The sequence below is a fragment of the Astyanax mexicanus genome, chromosome 4 (assembly GCF_023375975.1).
Source record: "Astyanax mexicanus isolate ESR-SI-001 chromosome 4, AstMex3_surface, whole genome shotgun sequence".
Classification (NCBI taxonomy): domain Eukaryota; kingdom Metazoa; phylum Chordata; class Actinopteri; order Characiformes; family Acestrorhamphidae; genus Astyanax; species Astyanax mexicanus.
Genome location: NC_064411.1, coordinates 14,594,000 through 14,616,733, shown reverse-complemented (window position 1 = coordinate 14,616,733; position 22,734 = coordinate 14,594,000). Strand labels below are relative to the sequence as shown.

The 22,734-nt window shown below is 35.5% G+C and overlaps 2 protein-coding genes across 2 annotated transcripts in view; one reads left to right on the top strand and one right to left on the bottom strand.

Annotated features, from left to right (window-relative positions):
• The window catches only part of LOC125801350 (zinc finger protein 239-like), a 108,382-nt gene that overhangs the window by 72,310 nt on the left and 13,338 nt on the right, over positions 1–22,734 (top strand). The gene's annotated exons all lie outside the window — the stretch shown is intronic.
• Positions 18,904–22,300, bottom strand: LOC125801673 (uncharacterized). Its single transcript, XM_049478469.1, has 2 exons — positions 21,767–22,300; positions 18,904–19,410 (listed from the first exon to the last, which is right to left on the bottom strand). Exons 1-2 carry the CDS (start codon positions 22,298–22,300, stop codon positions 19,066–19,068), a joined length of 879 nt encoding a protein of 292 aa, XP_049334426.1. The 3' UTR covers positions 18,904–19,065.

Sequence of the window (22,734 nt, the reverse complement as noted above, 5' to 3'; positions counted from 1 at the left end):
AAAAATTACAAAAATAAATAAATAAATAAATAAATGCACATATAAATGTAAAAATGAATAAATATATAAATAAATATATATATATATAAATGAATAAATAAATGAATAAATACACGCATAAATAATTGTGTGGCTAAATAAATAAATTAAGTAAATTAATAAAATAATAAATAATAAAATTAATTTCTTATTTACTTATATATTTTTTTATTTATTCATTTATATGTGCATTTATTTATTTCAACGTTTATTTATTCATACATTTAGTTCAACATTTCTTCATTTATTTATTTCTGTATTTTTGAATTTGTATGGTAATTAGGTGGGCGGTCCTATTTTTGCACTAAAGCAGGATTGGTCAACTGGTGAATCAGACAGAAGTAATCGGTTCTAAGTACTCTAGCGTTACTTGACTTGTGATACCAGTGTTCAGTCAACAGTGGCTTCGAGTGGAAGGCCGCTGGCCGGCCAGCTTGAAAGAAGCAGTAGGTTTGTTCTGTTCATATTTCAGATTTATCTCAAATAAAAATGGTTTATCTTATTCATTCACTTGTATTGCGTCTGGTGTATTATTCCAAACTGAATTAGCTAATGTTCAATTTATTCTGCAGCCCCACTGGGTTCTGTGAACGCGCCAAGTTCGCCTGCTACTCCGTCACATGCCATGACACCCAGTCACCCAGTGGACGGTAGGTTTTTACAACAGCTTAATATACGATTTATATTCAACTTCACTGGTGATTAGATGGCTAGTCCTCTTTATTGCCTGATAATTGAAGTTAGCATTTTCTCCACGCTTAGCTGAGGTTGCGAGGCTGTTCGGGCCGTACGCAGACAGAGGGAGAAGGTCAAGTCGGAGATGCTTTTCTGTGTCTGCACAACTTCATTCTTACACTCACGTCTTCTGTTTTCTTTAGGAAGAAAATGAGGATTTAGTGCCCAATCGATTTGCCAAACAGCTGCTTATTGCTGCAGGATTAGGGGAGAAACGTCTTACTTTGAATGTGTGTAAGGCATCACAGTTAACACACACTCAGTTTAGTGATAGTATGAAAATTGTCTAACTTCTCTTTTCAGGTTGTCAGACAAATCCACATGAATTCAGGGAATTCATTTTAGCTGAATTTCCAAAACTCAGACAAGGTGGTGCATTTGAATTGCTTAAAATGTCTGGAACAACTGGAGGTCGCCTTCTGAACCCCATTCTGTTACGCAGCCTGAGTTTCCTTACACACTACCGGACTCCATTTCCCAGAATCCTATGATTCATGACGTCACTGTCAGTCGCTCTCCTTCGCCCAATCACGTAACGCTCCGACGCTCAGATTCACCTGTGTTCCGAGGAAGTTCCGGGTTATGCTCATCATATGTTTTGTATTTAAGGCTGCATTATGTATTCTATCTTCGCGAGGTATTGTAGACTTTGGTTGCATACTAAGCGTTTCTCATGGTTTCTTCTATTGCCTTCTCGTTACGACCCTCTTTTCTGGTTTATCGGTTTATGTCTCTTGTTTTGCCCCTTTTGGATTTAATGCTTGGTTGGACTGTCTTTTGGTTTCGAACACGGACTGTTTATACTACTACGGCTTTGGTTTCTGGTGAGATTATTGTTTTTTTGGCTCTAACATCTGTACTATCTGGTTGTCAGCCTGTAAATAAACCTGTTTGTTCATTTTACTCGGCAAGCGTCGCTCCACTCTGTCTGGCGTTACACATTCCCTGCACCAATGAGGGCTACCATGTCAGACATTTGAAAGATCCACAGACCTTCCTTCTGAAAACCAGCCCATAAGTTGTTTAATTTGAACATGTTCTCATCTGTAGATATATCGACCAGAATGCAGTAGTGAGCTTGTTGGACCACCGCAGAAATGTGTCATATGTGAGGAAGAGTTCCCCTTTTCACAGATGAAGGCTCACAGTAAAGAGTGCAAGAGGTATTATTGTTCTACACAGCTAAAACTTCACATTTCAGAGTGATGGGCATTGAGCACTCTCTTGCGAGACACTGTGCGTGAACCAAGATGGCGGCCCCCTGCTGCTAGACAAACATCCAAACAGCGCTGCACTCACACGGAAAACTTTAAAAACTGCCCTCCATCAACAGCAATCTATCTGCGCTCAACGCTAGAATATCCCGCGTCAAAAACCTACACAAAGAATTCCAAGCTCTTCGTGAAAGCTTGGAATTCAGCCAAGAGCAAAACTATCCCACTTAAAGAGAACAAACCACTACAGCATTCAGTCAGTGAACTCACAACCCAGCTTTCATCAGTTATCATCGAAAACAAACAAATGAGAGAAACAATTTTGGACCTACAGGCACGTAGTATGAGAAACAACATTGTCTTTTCTGGAATACCGGAACACACACAGGAAAACACCTTAAAGTTCTCTTAAAGAACTTCATGATCACCAAACTCAAAATCTGAACACCTGAACTGGCCTCATCCATCACATTCCACTGCAAGCGTACCGCTTAGGAGGTTAAAAACTACAGAAAAAGCGGCCGCGACCCATTGTGGCTAAGGTCGAGCATTATAAACATAGAGCTCATCATGAGCAAAGGAAGGAGACTTAGAGAAACAGACCTGGGAATTAATGACCAGTTCCCCCAAAAAAATCTACACCTAATATAGTAACGGATTTAAATAATTTCCCAATAAACACAACAATTCCAATATGTCAGGTTTCATTTTGTTTCTTTTTTTATTATATTGAGCAGTTGTAAGAAATGTTAAAAGTATGAGCAGAACATGAACATGTGTACATTAGTCTGTCTTTATCTCTTTACAGCACACATGTGTATCTAGATCAATCTGAAACCATTTGGTGTTTTGGTTTAGAGTTTACACCGTTTGGAAAACATTACTTTTAAAATCAGATAATTACATACATGGCCCTGTAAGCATTACACTATAAAATCTACTGAGTTAGATGGTGAACTGAAGTGGTTTTATAAAAACTCATCAGCAGAAAAGGGTTTAAGGAAGTTAGATGAGGAAGTGATTATATGCAGAAGGTGAGTAAAGAAGAACACCAAATGTGCACATTCATAATCCCAGGAACCAATAAGAAAGATGCAAATTGTCTAAAAATAGGGCACCCTGAAGGTAAATATTTCATTGAAATGACTGATCACTTCAGTCAGTATAACTCAGTTCATCAATTAATGAATTAATCTATTTTTAAACTCTACCTACTTATGTTATCTAATGGGTCAAGTTGTTCTTATAATGATTCTATAAGTGATTATTTGATTTTTTATAGACTAAGCGTAAGTTTGGAGGATATACAGCAGTCTGTTGCAATATATCCAAATACTGATGTGATGAAAACGAAGCAGTCTGCTTATGCTGGCGACTCCATCTGAGGAGATGTGTGTCAACAGCTAAAAATATCTAATGTCCTGTCTCACAGAATAAGACTCCAAAATGCTGACTACAGGTACCAAAAGGTAACTTCATGTATTGGCAGAATATTGAGCTCTCTACCAGCTCATGAATTTGAGCACTCATATTTACATTTCTGAATTAGAACCATGTGATGTTATTTGATATTGTGTGCACTATAGGAACTTGAGGGACAGGATACAGAAACTGTAGTACATGGCCTGTCTAACCCTCTATCAGATCAAGATGAGAAAGTGTTCCCACAGCTTAGCCCATGTCTGTCTTGTGTTTCCCAGCCGTGTGCTACTGTTGTGTTTTGGTCCTGTCTCCGCCCTAGCCCCACCCTGTCATCAGTTATTTGTAACCCCGCCCCCTCTTGATTGATCCTCAGGTGTTTCCAATTTCCTGTTCCCTCCTGGTGTATATAAGCCCCTTTGTTTCAAGCCTTCTTTGTCTAGTCGTTTGTTGGTTTGTTTGCTGTCTGTAGTCTTGTCAGGTTTGTTTTGTGTCTGGTGCTGCTTGTTGTTGGTTCCTGTTTTCTAGTTCAGTCTTTTGAGTTTTGTATTCCTCGTCTAGTTCTCATAGTTTAGTTATCCTTGTATTGTTTATTTTTGTTTTACGTTTACGTGTTTGCTTTCAGTTTGTTTTCAGTAATACTTTTGTTTATCATGTTTGTTTGTTAGTTTATTAGTTTGTTTATTTTATTAAATATATATTCTGCACTTGCGTCCATCCCTTCTCATCCTTAACAAAGTGAGTATTCTGATTACTTCTAAATATCACAAATACTTAAATTGATAGATCAACAGCAAATACTTTTTCCCATTTTAATGTCTTTATAAATGGAATTCATAACCTTAAGGTAATCGAATAAAAAAATCTATAGCTTTAGTTTAGATTGTGAAGTGGTCTCCAATTTTACAACTTACTATCAAAAGATTAAGCATTTTTAAAAGAAAGTTTCTGTAAAAAAATTATAAGCAGGCCAATGTTTCAAATGTGTAAACAGTTATTAAAATGTCGCTTAATTCCCTATACAGGTCACTTGTGGTATATTGTGAAAGCCTCTGCTTTCTTGGTCCTAAGGAACCTTGGCGTCCAAATGTCTGGACTGTTGTTACGTTTGGTCCACCAGTGACAGAGTGAATACTTATGTAACATTTATTCAATTAGTTATGTTTTTTTTCCCTTGGACATTAAAGATGTAACATAAAAGTCTAATTACATTGACCATGATTCCATTTATAAAAGCAATTAATAGGGGAACTGCTATGTTTATCCAGACGAGTACAACCCCAAATCAGAAAAAGGTAAGACAGAATGGAAGATGAAAATAAAATGATGCAAAATCCTCACAAAATGCCTTTGCTGAACATCAGACATTTATTACTAAACAAAGATCCTCAGCTCATCTTTATTCTTCCAATGATCAGCTTTTTGAGAACGCTGCATTTGTACCAAATCATGATTGCAGTTACCCGTTGACATGATGTGTTAAAAACCACACAGTTTGCGATTCATACCCAATTATTAACCCCTTAATTCTCTTTACATCTTTTCCCACTGAAGTTAGGCAGATAAAACATGAAATATATTTATGAAAGTAGCTGGGAAATAGGAAAAGAAGGAAACATTGGTTATAATTCATTGCCATTTTACATACTGTTGCGTTGCCCTGGGTTGTTATGTGTTTCTGTGGTGCTGTCTGTGTGTGTGTGAGACCCCTCCCCTCGTGGACTCTTGTGAGGAGGGGCCATGTAAATGTTATGCTGTTAGGGGCATCTGCCCTGTGGTAGTTCTGTGGCTGTGTTGGCCACTAGGCAAGGGTTTTTGAGCTTGAGTTGTAGTTGGTTTCATCCTCCCTGCTCTTGTAAGAGCAGTAAGTAAGTGAGTGATAAGCCTGTTCAATAAAGAGCGCTTTTCTGTTGAAGTGCAGTCTGACTCATTTTCTTCTGAGCCAGCGCTACAATACTGTCACATTTTTTTTAGCATGTAGAGGATGCCAGCAACCTTGATCCTCTCAAACCTGCACTCTGCACTTCAGGATGTTCAGCACAGCAATACTGACGAATATAATCTATCAAACCAGGAAATACAAGGAAGTAGAGGAAAGATTATAGCCTGGAGTGTTTCAAAATATTGTAGAAAATATTTAAGAAAAAGGAATCTGTGCATAACAGTTCATGGTTCTATTACAGAATGACCAACAGACAGATCCAGCAGCACGAGTGAAGATAAAGACAGTGTGAATCTGGGTTTTTAACTCTCTGTCTACCACAGCAGCCATGCTTCTTTTTTATCAGAAAATGATAATGTCGCCAAAAGCTACATCTTCTGACCACTCCAGTCCAACACCAGAACTTCTGGAGACGGGCTTCACCACAAAGAGTCGAATACGGCTAGGTAAGCTCCAAATCCCAGTGACTTCACTGTTTTTTTTTTTTTTTTTTGCACGCATTAACAAACAAGAAAAAAATATAAACAAAAAAGAAAATAAAGAAAAATAAAAAGTACCAAAGTCTGTAAAGGCTTGTAAGCAGTACTCTGTAGTGATGGGACGAACGACACTGGTGCGACAGCACTGTGCCGAGCGCACAAGAGTGGAACCCTGCATTCCTGTACGTGACCGATACAGGAAGTGTATTGTTTGGATGTGCCGCGCCAAATTGTGTTTATAAGGAAACAAACTGTATCGACATGTATCATGTACAATGACTGTATTCATGACCTCACAGATCATGGATCAAAACAGGAAGTTTTCCACTGTCTGGAATCATTTTCATCTTTTGACACCAAATAAGGTATTTTTCTCATTTGGACATTGTTTAATGTTATTAATTTTTTTATTAAATATGTTTGTACTCTTTTCTGGTAAGGGTTTTTAATTGTATTCAGATGAATGAACTTATTTTATTGTAGAACACAAGATCTGTTACAATATTGGAAAGGGCAAAAAATGACATTTAGATTGATTATTATTTTAATTCCGTTTTACTGACCGCTGTCAAACTTATAAGATTTGTTAGAGTGAAAATACATCTTGTGAATTAAACTAAATACTTGAAGCATTTCATGTCCACTTTAAAACACAGACATTGTTGCATTTTTTAAGATATACAGTCATAAACTACATGCCTATTACCAAAATCTGTTTATTAACTGGATGATCAGTTGCTTACAGCACCGAAAAACACTCAATCCATTTATAATCCATATTGTCTAAACCCAGTCATATGGATAAACCTGCTATGAAACTACATCATGGTGGTCTGCATTGCATCCCATTTAGACCCGCCACATGCTGCGGTGCATGCTCGGTTGCAAATGCAACTGCGAAAAAGTTCAGCAGAGCTCAACTTTATGCAAATTAATCCAGCCGCCACGCTGTGTCCAGCCAATCGGCTGCTAACAGCAGGCTGAGACAGGTGAGCCTCGCACACACACACCACAGGAGCCTTTAAACCACAGAAGAGAAACTAAAAAAAGGCGGAACATTGATTTATGGAACTATTGATTACAACAAGGTTAATTAAAAAATTTTAAATCTTACATTTATTATTGTTTACTTCTGTTGCCTCCTTTGAATGATGAAAAAAATGTTACAGATACGTCCACATGAGTTGAAGAAAAGTGCCAGTGAACACATACCTTTATAAAACAGTCTTATTTACAGCAAAATATTAAAATGTGAAACTACTTTACTGGTCTGTATTTTTACACCAAGGACTGTGTTTATACGTTAGTGGGTGTGTTTTTACACTGAGAACCCATGAATTTATGGAGGACCAAAACTGCCAAAATTAAAAATAAAATAAATAAATAAAAACTTAAGTAAAATCACTTAATAAAAGTACTATGGTGATTAAAATGATAAATAATAATCATAATGAATATAAAAATAAATATATATACATAAAAATAAATACCATAATTTATCATTTGTGGGCTTCATTATTAACACTGTTTAATTTATTTTAATAAAAAAATAAATAAATAAATAGGGAAATAAATAAATACAGAAAAAATGAATGCAGAAATAAATATTTATGTAAAAAATTAAACAAATGAAGGAAATATTATATGATGTTAATAAAGAAACCCATAACTAACAATTAAGATATTTATTTCATGCATATGTATTTGTTTTGATATTAATAATTATTATTCTTTACCATTTTAATTACCATATTACTTTTATTTTACATAATTATTTATTCATTTTCAATTTTGGTCCTCCGTATAAATTAACATTCAAACCCCTTAAAAAACTGCACAGTTGAGTCAAATAACATTTTAATTTACAGAATTCGACTGTGCTTTTACAGAAGATTTATTGAAACAACTGTTATTACTGTGACTTTCAGGTATTTTCTTTTTTACATAAAAGATTTACATTTTTTTTATTCTACGGTTATTAAAAAATGTTTTTATTTCAGTGTAGCCCATCCATTCAAACCTTCATTACCAAATGTAAAGCCATGTCTCTGTTCGGTTTAGGACATATGAGTAGCGAATGTTTTTTATGCTGAATGTAGTTTTAAAATATATGTTTTTTTTTGTTTTGTTTTTTAGAGAGAGCTAGCATGATATATGATACATGATATATATATTTATTTATATAAATAAATCTATCTCGTGCACTTTCTGCTTTTTTCACTGGGCATATAAATATCAGGGTTGGCACCGAGTCAGTCAGTCAGTCCGTCAAGTCAGTCTGAGCTAGGTCCGTCCGTTAGGTCAGCAAGCTAGGGTCACTGAGCCTCAAGTAAGTAACGAACTTAAGTTACATTATGATAATTTACTGTTATATATATATATACACCTGTTGCCTTATTTGGATTCAAGATACGCCCACACGGCGAGATGAGAGATCTGGTGTTCTGTCGACTTGTGCTACCCTGACAAACCGTGCTACCCTTTTGTGTATATTTAAAGGTAAAAGTACAAAAGTAGCACAATATCAGAGCATGTTTCCAGCAGAAGTTCATGTACTATATTTGGATAGTCTAAACCACCGTATCAGGGTAAAGTTATGGTAGTATGAGTTTATTATAATCTTTTTTTTTATTTTAAGATCATATTTTATTATTATTACACTTTGACAATGTAATGACAGTGAGTCCAGGTTATTAAATGAACAAAAAATATTAGAAAAACAGAATTATTATAGTACACTTGAAATAATAATACAAATGTAGGTTAGCACATGCGCAGTGTCTTTAGAAAGCGCGTATCGATGGGTAGCATCACTCGACAGAACACCTGGCATGGCAGAATGTGTTGAATAAAATACGTGTTCTTGTCCTGTGCGGCCCAGCCTCACCCAGTCTCTACCTACAGCGGCCCCCAGATAGAATAAGATTGAGACCACTGCTATAGAGCCAGAGAACCAGCTTAAGTTCCAGACCTGAAGATTCAGACCAGTAGTTCCAATGCGCCCTGTAGCTTTAGCTGTTCGCCAGCTAGCGACGTGAAAAAGGAATGTTGCGCTATCTAGCTTTGTGAGCTACTACAAAATGACTAACGTAAATTAATCTTCTTTAACGGGCTTTAGTAACATCTAACATTAGCTTTTTTAAAAGTTACAGCACGCCTTGGAGCTGCTGGTCTGGATCGGCTGGTCTAATTTTAGGGTAGAGAAAATAGTGTTTAGGCCGCGTTAAAGTGCATGGTAAATATAGTTAAACCCTCCTGCACATATTATTTAAGCAAGCTGGAGTAGAATATGAAAAGCTTACCGTTTATGATTAATTTTCTCAGGTCCACAACTAAAATCAGCACGACTGTTTCTGTACTGACACGTTTTCCCAAGATCTTCTTTAAATAAATGGAAGATTGTGCGTTTTTGGCAAAACTTTGTACATTAATCCATCCACCACCAACAAAACTCTCACACTGCTCCAGAAAAAAATCTCTAGAAAGGACGATATCCATTTAAGAATCTCTTCCAGGTTTGCCGGGTCACATCCAAGTGAATACAAAATGAATGGATTCATATGAAAATAATTAAAAATAACTAATTATATTATAAAAATAAATATAACTAATTATATTAAATAATTATACAAAATACTTTCCAAAATCAGTGGAATGTCCTGGACATGTGGATAGTTGCTATTTTTAATTCATCATTCACCCCCATTGATTGAGGCCTTCTTTCTTAGCAGCACTTGTGTCCCCATTTTAAAGTGTCCAGGTGGAAACAACGTCACGCATCTCTACCAAGCAATTAAAATATATATATTTAGATTATTTTCATATTATTTTTTTGTTATGTAATAATTAATCAGTGCTAAGCGTCACATACACAGAACAATAACAGCAAAATAGCCCCACTTAGTTCCAAAACAGTTTAATAATATGGATTGTTCTTCCAACCAATCAACACATAATATTTTTGCATATGGACTGTTGAATCATGGGTATACAATAAATTACGTGAAACATAGTGAATAAAATAATATTAACATGTTATTTTGGATGTTTGTGCTCTTTTCGTTACACAGAATGTTTTCCCGCCCGACGACGCCCTACAAAAAGAAGTCACCCATCCGGGTGAAGTGCGTTAGCAAAGTCCTGGTGCCCCGGGCTGAGGGTTGGCAGGTGGTGGACGGCGCGGTTGTCGCTACTGCTATGAAGTCAGTGGCTACGTGTGTGCTCTCTGATGGGCAACAACTTATTGTTGCCATCTGAAAAATGGCGATTGTTCTCTAATGGAAGAAGGACAGTCCTACATTTAAAAAAAACTACAACCTAACCACCCGCTATGGGGAGTTGAAGCTGTTCGTCAGCTCTTCCACTGCTGTGTTTAAATGTGCTAGTGTTCACGTGGCCACTGACTTAGAGGCACGGTGCGACCGCGCCGTACGCCCCCTCTCCGTCAAATTTGAGAAGCCAGGGAATGGCGAGCAGTACTACACCGTAGAAGGCAACGTAATTCGAGTGAGTGGTAGCAATACAGAAGTCCCTTAAGTCAGTGACAGTAACATTATATATTATATCAGTGGCGTGTCGTGAATATAGTGGGTACCCTTTCTGCAACCACCCGCCCTGCCCTTAACCCCAACATCCCCCCGCCCGACAGACACATTGATAAATTCTACAATAACTATATATACTCTGTCTTGACTGAGTTATATGAACTTAATACACATAAACAGTCCACAAATACAGCTACAAACTACAAAAGTATACAATAGACCCAACAATAAATGCTTAATGTTCCTACAAGTACAGGCGTTTAACAAATATCACTCATTTGTATCTCTACAGGACGCCAGAGCAGCCAAAACATTAAGTACACACAAAAATCACCAGTCACACGGCATATTACTAAGTTTCACGTTGAAGGGCAGCCTTTAAAAAGGCTTTTTAATATAATATGACACAATATCTGTCTTATTTCCATGATAGTTAGCTAAATATATAATTAATCCAGCATGCGCTCTCCGTTTTACTACTAATCAATGCGCGTAGCCTGACCCCTTCATCCGAGCGCAGAGAAGTGAAAAGCATGAGTCTTATTGGTTAGATTGTCCTAAGACTTTTCTAATAGACTCATTACTACACCCTTCTCAAAATCAGGAGAAGGGTCCGCGGACACGTGAGCAGAAGACATTTTAAAGAGCTTTGATTGGTCAGTACCGCTGTCAATCATACAGTCCTATAGCAACGAAAAACACAGGCTAATGCTTTGAATTAGTTGCTGTTTTTTTAGTTAATCTATAAAATAAATGCTTACACTTGCAATAAATCAAATACATCCCTGATAAAAAAAATAAGTAATTATTTACATGCACGTTTGGTCAGCCCCTTAGAGGCCTTACTGCACACCACTGATATGTATATTGAATATGAATTATTGTCCAGCCTTAAGTATTATGTACATAATATATACATAATACTTAAGGCTGGACAATAATTCAATAATTTAAAATCACTGATTGTCTCCAATAATGTTTTTGTAATTTTTAAACAAATATATTTGTTATTAAATATTGGCCTGGAGTTCTAAGACAGCAATGGTCCTCCAACTAAAAAATATTCTTAAGAGGCATTTAGTATTTACAGCATCTGTTACCGACTGACGTTCATTACAGAGAGCTGCGTCAGTTCAGTGCATTAATTTGAGAAGAAAAGACAGAACCCAATAGGCATATGTATAGCCATACACCTTATATAAAGTTCTTAATACCAATACAGAAATGAAGAAATGTATTGTGTGTAAAGGATGATTTACACTTCTTACATAGGTATAGACTTCATAAATGTATTTAAAGTAAAAAAAAAAAAAGTATTTATTGATTTTAATAGTTCCTAGAATTTTTTTTGTTACAGATGTACTGAGCCATGAGACTGCAAAAATGTATATAAAAAACTGTATGCTAGAACTGCATCATTTTTAATTTCTGCCTTTTTGTTCAGCACAAACTAAAACTGGCCTAATACTACAATTGTAATTTTAAACTAGCAAAATTACACTGAGTAATAATGAGTAATTCATTATTCCACTAATTTTCTGTTGTGTTTTTTATGTTTTAGTTGAGTGCAACTCAATTAAAAACAACGAAAGATGGGTCTGTACCGGTGCAGGAGGTCTCGTTGGAGTGTGCAGACGAACAGTTTGAGGTCACTCTGTGGAGGGAGTCGGCCACAGAGAGAATCCGACTGGGTCAACAAATTATCCTCAGGCACCTTAAGATGAAGGTGCAGGAGGGTAAATTTAACTCAACCTCCCAAACTACAGTCAAGGTAATTTTTATATTATTAATGTTGTTCTTGTCATTATTATTAACTATATATAAACACAGACATGTACTGTGTTTTTGTTGTGTAGAAGGGGACATTATTATTATTATCACATTATTATTATTATTATTATTATTATTATTATTATTATTATTATTATTATTATTATTTGCGGGTAGCACCTTTCGCATAGAAGCATTGTAAGTGTAAAAGAACCTGAGTTAAAGTTAATTCAGTTTCAGAATTTCAATTAAATAAAAGTTTATTATTTATTTACAAGGGCGTAGGAGCCGGTTTGTTATGGGGGGGGGGGGGCGGTACATTTGCTAATTTGAGCCAAAGTCCACCCTATAGTATAGTGTCATAGAACAACATTTGTGGAATTACTTTTAATCACAAATAATCCTTTTTTTCTGCATTATGTTTATTATTAGTTACATCCAAGTAAAGGTGACTTTACAACCTAAACATGTTACTCCACATTACATTCACACACACACACACACACACATATATGCAGTTTTCAGACCTAAAATAATGCAAAAAATTATAGATTATATTCAAAAGGTTAAATATTAAATGATATATTTATATATATATATATATATATATATATATATATATATATATATATATACATAAAATTAATTAATGTATGCACCTATTAATATGCCATACCATATGTCTGTCTTTGTTAAAGAGCATAATATAAAGTATTTCAGCATGAAAGCAGGTATTTGTAATGTGTTAAACGTCCTGAATCATTACTACATCTCAGCTGTTTGTTACGACGGCGTTTTAGGGCCATACAAAAAATAAATAAAAACTGTTCACTTCGAGAATAAAGACGTAATATTACGAGAATAATCTCGTAATATTACGAGAAAAAAGGCGTAATATTACGAGAAAAAATACGTAATATAACAAGAAAAAAAGTCATAATATTACGAGAATAATCTCGTAATATTACGAGAAAAAAGACGTAATATTAAAAAAAAATCTAGTATTTTGAGGGAAAAGTAGGTGAAGTAGTTAGTTGCAGAGGGCTGCCTGTTTAGAAGCCAGGACAGAAATGAGCCTTTTCCGCTCATGAGTTGTCATGAGGCCTGCTGTGTTTACCATCAATTAAGAGGTAGGTATATTTCTAACCTGCTGCTTGATGCTCTTTTCTTACAGTTAACTAAGACAGTGTCCAGATTTTACTGTGCTGGCGTCGCCACCGGTAGCCTAGGTATTTTACATGGCGCGAATGCAGAGCTCAGCAGGTTAGCTGGAGTGGGGTCTACGGTAACCTGCTGTTAAGCCACATCATTTCAGGGTAATGTTATCCCAGTGGTTCGATTAATCCAAGATTATCTGATGTTACTTGTACCACAGTAAAGTTAGTTTTGTTTTCAATATTAACCAAATAGCCAACAAATTAGTTAATTAGGACAGAACCCCAGATAATTGTCCTTTGCTTTTGCTGTTTGAGTGATATTTGTGTACTGTCCTTTTTGTGTTATAACCAAAAACATATTTGCAGTTTAAATAAAATGCATGTATTTCTAGACCATTTCTAACTTTGCGTCAAAATGACCTTAGTTGACAATACTTATTAGAAAACAGTAAACATTAAGTTTTTGAATAAATCCATATTAACTTAAATCAATAAAGTTTTTTATGGGAACAAATCATTTTTGTGTTAGTTTAACTTTATCAATATAAGTGATGCCAGGTTTCTGTAATATTTAAGTTTTCTTAACTTAATTAGTTCAGTAAGAAATGCAGTTAGGTTTTACAGTGTGCTGTAGTTTATTTAAGGTCTTAAATTATTTGTACACCTGAATATGCTGGTCTGATATGATAACACTCACTTAGATGAGTAGGCAGTTTGACAGAAAATACTGCATTATGCTCATAAATGACAGTTATCTGTTTGTATTGGGAAACTGACTGCATTGCTGTTAATTTAGATACAATGAGTAATGGCACTGAAGTGTAGAAAAATTACAGTGATTATATTTTTTTCACATAAGACAATGTGGACATTATTTCAGTGTTTAGGAGCTTTTTAGATTTTATTTTAGAGTTTTTAAGGTTTTTATAATGTGTAGTTCTTTGTTGTAATCTGTTGTTCTTTGTAAATTTTAAAAAAGTCTAATTATAATTCTTATTCTGCTCTTCTGTGCAGAAATGCGAAAATAGAAAATTGATAGTAAAACGTCATTATTTCATTTCATGTGGTGTTACTTGCAGTCTTTTCCAACTTGTATTTGTATTTTATTCTGCAGTTGCATGATGGCAGAGACACTTACTGAAGTTATTACCTTTTTGAGGCAGAGAGGCGTCTCAGAAGAAGTCATTGAATTAATGGAAAAGCAAAAGGTACTGTTGTGTTTGTAAGATTAAACCAATAGGCAATTTTACATATACAACACATTTTACATCAACATGCAGGAAAAAAAGTTTCATGCAAATAACCAATGGTTCTTTGAGTGTTAATAGTTCTACATAGAACCATTTCCGTTACTCAATAACAATCCGTGTGTCATTCGTTCATTTGATATTCAATTGAGAATCAAAATCAGAAAATTAAAAAAATATATATATAATACCAAAAAAACAAATAACGGCTTGTATTTTGTGCTTTTTATTTAATGGTCCAATTAAAAAGGAAAATTTTTAAAAAAGGAAGCGGGGACGAAGTTGATTCTTGATTTTTACTTGTTTTATTTGTGTGAACAAATGTCACCATGACGTTACTGCGGGGCTTAAGCTCATTTCAGACTAGAAGCAGCGCAGTTTCTGTGTACATATAGATTACTGTTGTTGAATTTAAATAGACTAAGTACTTACATTTGGGTCCAGCAGCTTTAGATCCAGCTGGTCATAGTATATAAAGTTGTCTTTGAACAATGAACATTGTGTATGATACAGTATTGTACAAAGTCAGTGCTTCTGCTAAATCAGTGCTGTTATTTTTATTTTTACATTGAACATACTGCATCTGTGTTGTGCATTCAAAGCACTAGAATGAAATACTTCAAAATATACCAAATATGAATGTTTGCACTTCACAGGCACGTTACCGCCGCGTTACCACCGCCACATATTTGAACGCATTGTGCAGCACTGAGCGATTACCGCATCTGGTTTTATAGGCTTTAAACAGGCTAATTTGTTTATGTTTATGCTGCTATTTCTCTCAGTTTCAACGCTTAATTTAAAGCAGTGCTATTGAAAATGATAGGCCTCTTGAGACACACAGTTCTTAATAAATAATTATTTATTAAAATAAAACATTTTATTAAAACTGGTAATTGTTGATTAAATTAATATAACAATTCATGTAAACTGAGGGAATTATTTATTCTGTTTAACAGAAGAATTTATTAAACTGGGAATTATTTATTCAATTTAACAGAACAATTTATTAAAACTAAACGCCGACCACTCTGCTGTCCGCAGCTGAACGACACCGTTTTAAGACTAAATACATGTTTTTTGTCAAATCAAGAACACTTAGATTTAGATGCGACATTAATTTAGTAGGTAGAACTTTAAAACTGACCTTTTAACTACAATTCTGAGCTGTAGGAGCTGTACTTCATCATTTCTGCCCCCAAAAGTGTCCATAATCTTGCCTGGCACACATCCTCATCCCCGCCAGATATGCAGTGCACGTGCAAGTTTTTCATTTAAACACGGGGAGCTGTGGGTCGGGCATCGGCCGGGCGTTGGGTCGGGCTCAGGAAGAGAAACTCTAACTACAGTCAAATCTCTACGTTTTACTTTGTGGTTGCGAACCAAGCACGGCATACCAGAAATGTTGTATATTTTGATGAGTTTAATAAAACATAAACACTGTGCATAACAATATTTTAACTCTAGAAAGTTTGTTTTTTTATTATGAATTTTAAACATTTAATTTTTTAGATATCCCAGCTTTGTCATAAACCGTTTACTATACTGGTGCATATTTTAGTATGACATTGATATAAAATTCATATTACAAAGCACAAAAAATCGTTTCCATGATGAACGGAGTTTCCTTCCCCAAGCTGGTTTACCACTGTTTCAGGGCGTTTGTCATTGTGTTCACAAGGTGGCTGATATTTACCTCAAAAACATCCCATAAAATCTTCACATGTTTCTGATTTATGAACTAAAGCTATAAAATAAATAAGATATAATATAATATAATATAATATAATATAATATAATATAATATAATATAATATAATATAATATAATAATAATGCACGGGCCACATCTGGACTGCGGGCCGCCTATTGCCGACCTATGATATATAATATAACCTAGTATTCCTCATATAGAATATATCAGGTACAGAAAGCTGCATCAACATCTGGAAATTAGTTCTTTAAGTTTAAAAATGGTAAAAATTAAATATATATCCATTCAACTTGAAAATACATTTTGTTTTTGATCTTATATGTGACATAATTTTTTTTTAATTCCTTAACTCTCTTACAGATTGACAGAGATGTCATCATTCTAATGGAAGATGCAGAAGTGGCCGATTACCTCTCCTCATATGGAGACCGAATTGCTTTGTTCAATTTTTACAGGCGGAAGACAACCTCCTCAAAACGAAAGTTGGGTCTTTTTGAAAAACTGAGGGAAAAACTCAAAGTTAGGAAGGAAAAAGACCAAGGTGAGGAGGAGCCACAAAGTTCAAACAAAGTGCATCGAGCAAAAAAGTCAAAACGCATGGTTGAAATCGGATGGGTTCACACGGACAGTAATATCACAAAACAGATCAGAGCAAAACAAGGTGGAGGAACAAGAAAAGTGCCAATGAATGTTCAGTCAGGCTTCAGTGACATACTGAAAGAAGGAAAGGCCTTATTTTTTCCAGATGGCAAGTCTAGCAAAGGTCACGAATCCAACTTTGACTTTGATGTTTGGGACTTCAAGCAAAATCCCCTTCCCAAGGATAATTCTGTTGAAATGATATATAATACTGTCAAACTCCCCATCCTGCGCTTTTACATAGCAACTCAACCCAAAGCAGTGCTGAATGAAGAGTCTGTCAAAAACTGTGACCAAGCTAGTGCCCTTTTAGAGTCTGATCAATTGACACATAGTGATAGACTAAGGTCCACACCAGAGAGAGATGTGCAAGATCAAAGAGGAGGATCTGAAGATTCATTCCCAGAGGTGTTTTTTGTTTCTGAGCAAATTGAGGCCACACAATCCTCAGTGAATACACACTTACATGCTAGCACTGATCATGTTGCAAACACATTTGTTGATGACATCAGGGATCCCATTACTTTGTCAGTGGAACTAGAATATTCTGTCGAAGAAACCGTTTCACATGCCATTAGAGCAGATGTGTATGACCCTGAGATCTCTTTTGGTGCACAACAAATAGTTGACAATGATTCTCTCAGTGACACATTGAGCCTGAAGAGTTACCTCACAGCTCCCCTCAAGCCTTGTCTCCTAGGATTTTGGTCTTACACTACTCAAACAGTTTTGCTGAGATGATAAAGGCATTTTCTGATCCTGAGATTATGAATGCATCATTGACAGTGAAACGCCTGCTTCCTGACAGCTCATTGGAAGCTGGTGCTGGGTCAGGTGTTCTTAGGGATGTCTACAGTTGCTTCTGGACAGAATTCTATGAACGCTGTACCCTTGGAACAACCCTGAAGGTGCCTTTCCTCAGGCATGATTTCACTGCTGAGAAGTGGAAGGCAGTTGGGCGAATTCTTCTCAAAGGATTTCAAGATTGCAAATACATACCAGTCAAGCTGGCTCTACCTTTTCTTGAAGAGGTCTTTTTTGGGACTGTGTGTAGTGATCTGAGGGCACATTTTCTGCAGTTTGTGAGCTGCCAAGATCGAGATATCCTATGTCGAGCACTAGATGACTTCACTTCTGTCGATCTTGATGACCTTTTGGAAATTCTCAACACTTTTGAATGCAGAAGGCATGTCACTGCTGCCACTTTGGCTGAAATACTCAATGAGATCTCTCATAAGGAACTTGTGCAAAAACCAATGTTTGTCATTGACTGCTGGAGGGAGGTAACACAGCTACAGACAACTCTTAGTTGCGAGGAACTGACCAAGATGTACAGTGACCTGAAACCAACTCCAAAAAAAGTGTTAATGTTAATGTTTCCAACAGAAATGACATCAAAGCAAGCAGAGGTTGCCACACACTTGAGAAGATATGTCAGAGAACTTGATGAAGACAAGCTTGGAAGATTTCTGAGGTTCTGCACAGGCTCTGATTTGGTGGTGTCAAGTACTATCGGCGTAGACTTCATTCACCAGAGTGATTTCACAAGGAGGCCTATTGGGCGTACATGTGGGATGCTCATACATCTCTCTGAGAGCTACGATCATTTTCCCGACTTCCGCTCTGAATTCAATGCTGTTCTAGAAAGCAACATCTGGGTGATGGACATTGTGTAGTAATGAAATTTGATGCCAAATATATTTTTTTTAAAGCCTGGGCGTCTTTTTCTACAAACATAGTTCTAACAGTCATAAATACATGTGTTACTTTTGCAGTAAGAATGCAAACACATGCATTGTTATAGATACATAATAATGTATTGCAAAATGTTATGCAAACATTCTCCAATTAGATGTTCTTACACACTAATGTTATGCATTGTTGAATTGTTTAATATGTTTAGTTTGATACAGTATTATGTTGCACTTGTTCTGTCAGTAATAACTACTAAAAAAGAAAAAATGGCTTAAATGCAGTTTTATATTTTATTTTACAGTTACCTTGACATTTTATATTGAAGAGATTTTTTTTAAGATAGCACACAACAGTCTTTCAGTTTCAGGCAGCTTCAGCACACAGCAAATCATCAATCTGTCCATGCTATAGAGTGTTTTGTTTGGACTGAAATGAACTCTACAGGGCAGTAGAATGCTGGTGTTGAGAACTTCTATATGTTCTCTAGAACTTCTATATGTTCTCTAGCAGTTCTTAAGAGAGTGTAAAGTTCAGCTGCATGGTATGCATCAACAGGAGCATCCCAACCATTTTCATCTATAAGAAGAGCACATAGCTCAAAGATTGTTTCATCACAGGGGTACTGGTCCTTTGGGGTGCATTCCTCTTTGCAAACAGCTACCTCTTCTGGAAGAACAGACTTAATTTTGTCTTCCCCGGAACTGTAAATCTGTGGCATGCAGAACATCAGAATTGGGCGTCCCCTGTGCGTCCCTTGTCCCCGTCTTGGTCTGATTAGATGGGAATTCCATGTTCTTACAACTTCATCAAGTTCCTCCTGCATAAACATAAATATGTAAAATGTAAGACAACCTGGGTCAAAAAAGCCTATACAAAAATTTTTACCTGCAGCAGTTTGATGTTTGTCACTCAAAAACTTCAATTTTTATTTTTTGATAAAAAAAGTTCATTAAAATCATTTGAGGTCAAATGTGTGGTCAGTTTTGATTCTTATGCACCACTGTGTGTTTTAGGTACACCTCTATTGTACTTCCATTCAATGACCAATATATCATGAACAAATTAGGGCTGGCCCGAATAGCGTTTTTTGAGCTCCCGATATTCGGCACTGATTGGTAGCGAATATTCGAATATGTTCATTGAATAAATAATTCCCTTCGTTTTAATAAATAGTTCTGTTCATTGAATAAATAATTCCCTTCGTTTTAATAAATAGTTCTGTTCATTGAATAAATAATTCCATTAGTTTTAATAAATAGTTCTGTTCATTGAATAAATAATTCCATTAGTTTTAATAAATAGTTCTGTTCATTGAATAAATAATTCAATGAACATTGAATAAATGTGGCTTTTAAACCAAACAGATTATTTGTGTTTTTCGCTTGTTCATACCATACCATGTGTTTATTATTGAATTATTCATAATTCATTATTCATTATTAATTCATAAATTATTATGAATTATTCATAAGTACATATTTAATGGATTAATAAATTCGAATACAAATAAATAAAATAGTTTCACTTATGCAATGTGTTTCTTTTTTTGCTGAGGTTGTGTAAATATGAATGAGAGTTTGTTTAAATCTTGTTGGTATTTACATGGATGAAAATAGTAATCTATTAAAATAAATATGAAAACGTATTTAAATATAAGTGGACATACTTGGGTTGGGGGCTGCTGCTAAATGGTTGTTATAATTTTGTTAAATGCATTTACATTGCATAAAAGCAGCAATTGCTGTTCTGGATGGCAGTGCAGACCTCTTTGTTGTCCTCCTAGTTTAATAATGGGAAGGTAGGATATTTTTCATGTTCTTTCTGTTTATAATTCACTCTGAGCAATTCGGATGTGACTGTGGTGTGTCACGTGACTGTGTAGGGTGCTATGATCAAAAGTGTTGCCGTAATGCATACGGCATACTGGGCAGTGTGTAGTATGCAGTACATACTCAGTATGCAGTATGTAGTATAGTAGTATGCCATTTCGAATACAGCAATGTATGTGCGCTATATATGAGCTCATGTTACGTTTCCAGATGTGAGAGTTTTGAGCATATAAGGTGGGACTTTGAGGGTTCGAGTCAAAGAGTTCAGGATCAGATCAGATCAGCTATAGAAAATAATAGGCCTCTTGAGACGCACAGTTCTTATTAAATAACTGCTTCTTATATAAATGGGAATTGTTTATTAAATTAATAGAACAATTTATGTAAACTGAGGGAATTATACTAAGTATACAATTTTATAAAATATATAAAATATTAAATTAACAGAACAATTTATTAAAACTGTGAATTATTTATTAAATTAACAGAACAATTTAGAAAAATAGGGAATTGTTTGTTCAGTTTAACAGAAGAATTTACTAAAACTAGGAATTATTTACTCAATTTAACAGAAAAATTATAACAGGGAATCATTTATTCAGTTTAACAGAATAATTTATTAAAACTATATCCAAAGAATGATTTATTATATTGAGGTAAAAAAATTAAATTATGGAAATATATATGTTTTTGAATTAAGGGAATTATCTCCATAGCAGCGCCGAGGTCTCTCCGCTCTCCGTGGCTAAACGCAGACCGCTCCGCTCTCTTTAGCCACGGAGAGCGGAAAGACCTCGGCGCTGCTATGGGGATCATTCCCTTAATTCAAAAACATATATATTTCCATAATTTAAAAAAATGTTACCTCAATATAATAAATCATTCTTTGGATATAATGAATATATTTACTTAAATATAGTAAATCATACTCTTGATTTAATAAACAAAGATTCTCTTAATGTAATAATTTAATAAATAATGCAGTCAGTTTTAATAAATTCTTCTGTTAAACTAAACAAACAATTCCCTGTTTTTAATAAATTGCTCTATTAATTTAATAAATGATTCCCATTTTTAATAAATTGCTCTATTAATTCAATAAACAATTCACATTTTAAGCAGTTATTTAATAAGAACTGTGTGTGATGTTTATGTACTATTGGACTCCAAACTCTCGTCTTATTTTTCAGTATTATTACATAATTTATACATAATATTAAATAATGTATTAATTTCTGGTGTGTATTTATTGATTAGACAGGGTCACTTAGATGGGGTGTGCAGCTATTCATAAAGATTGCAAATATATGTATACAGAAAGTATATATTTTGACTAAAGCCTACCTGAATGAGGTTTAGGAAGCAGAATTGTATCAAATTCTTGTCCAAGAAGTCTCCAGAAAAATGTCCATCATCTCTGAGTGTCTGAAAAATATCCATCCAGAATTGTCCAGCTTGCTTTCGCAGAATTCCCCACCAGGATTCGATGCGTTGGTTTGCCGTGCTGCATCCATAAACAAAACTTCTCTCACTGGCGTAATGGTCCGAGTGATTCCTGCGCAGGAACAGCTGCATATCCCTCACATGACTATTTTCGGTGCCTGGGTCGGCCCGCATGCGCTCGGGGCATCCTCCAACCCGTGCTACTGTGGCTATGAAGTAGTCCGCAATTACCTTTGGGTCGCTGTTTGTATTGTTCGCTTCCATCCACATGACATACCCACTAAATCCGTCAATGCAACCATTTATAGCGATTCCATATGGTTTTAGTTTATCATACGAGTCCATATGCCATAAAGCGTTAGGGCCTCGGTTGCTGTACTGCCGGCGACGAAGACGCCGAGCACGCCGCAGCTCCACTCCTTCAGGATCAATCATCTTGATTACCATTCTCATCATCTCCTGTGAAACTACATACCCTCTTCGAATGGCACGGAGATGTAACCACCGATAGCCCTGTAGTCGGCCACTGCCTGCGAGTTCTCCTTCAACAAAGGAGATTATTTCCTCCAAGTCCGTCTGGTTCTTTCTTCTGAATAAAAACAGTTTCTTGCACAAACGTTTCAGTGTTCTAATACTAATAACAATCCTGTCGTGATGGGCCAGCAGATTGAGTATTTCTTTATTGGTGAAACCCATACGAAAGTATAACTTTACCAAATCCTCAACGTCCCTCATTTTAACAGGAGGACATTGCTTTGTCCATAATAATGCGACTTTCCTGGCTGTAATGCCACTTTAATCTAGTAATATTACGTCTTTTTTTCTCGTAATATTATGACTTTTTTTCTTGTTATATTACGTATTTTTTC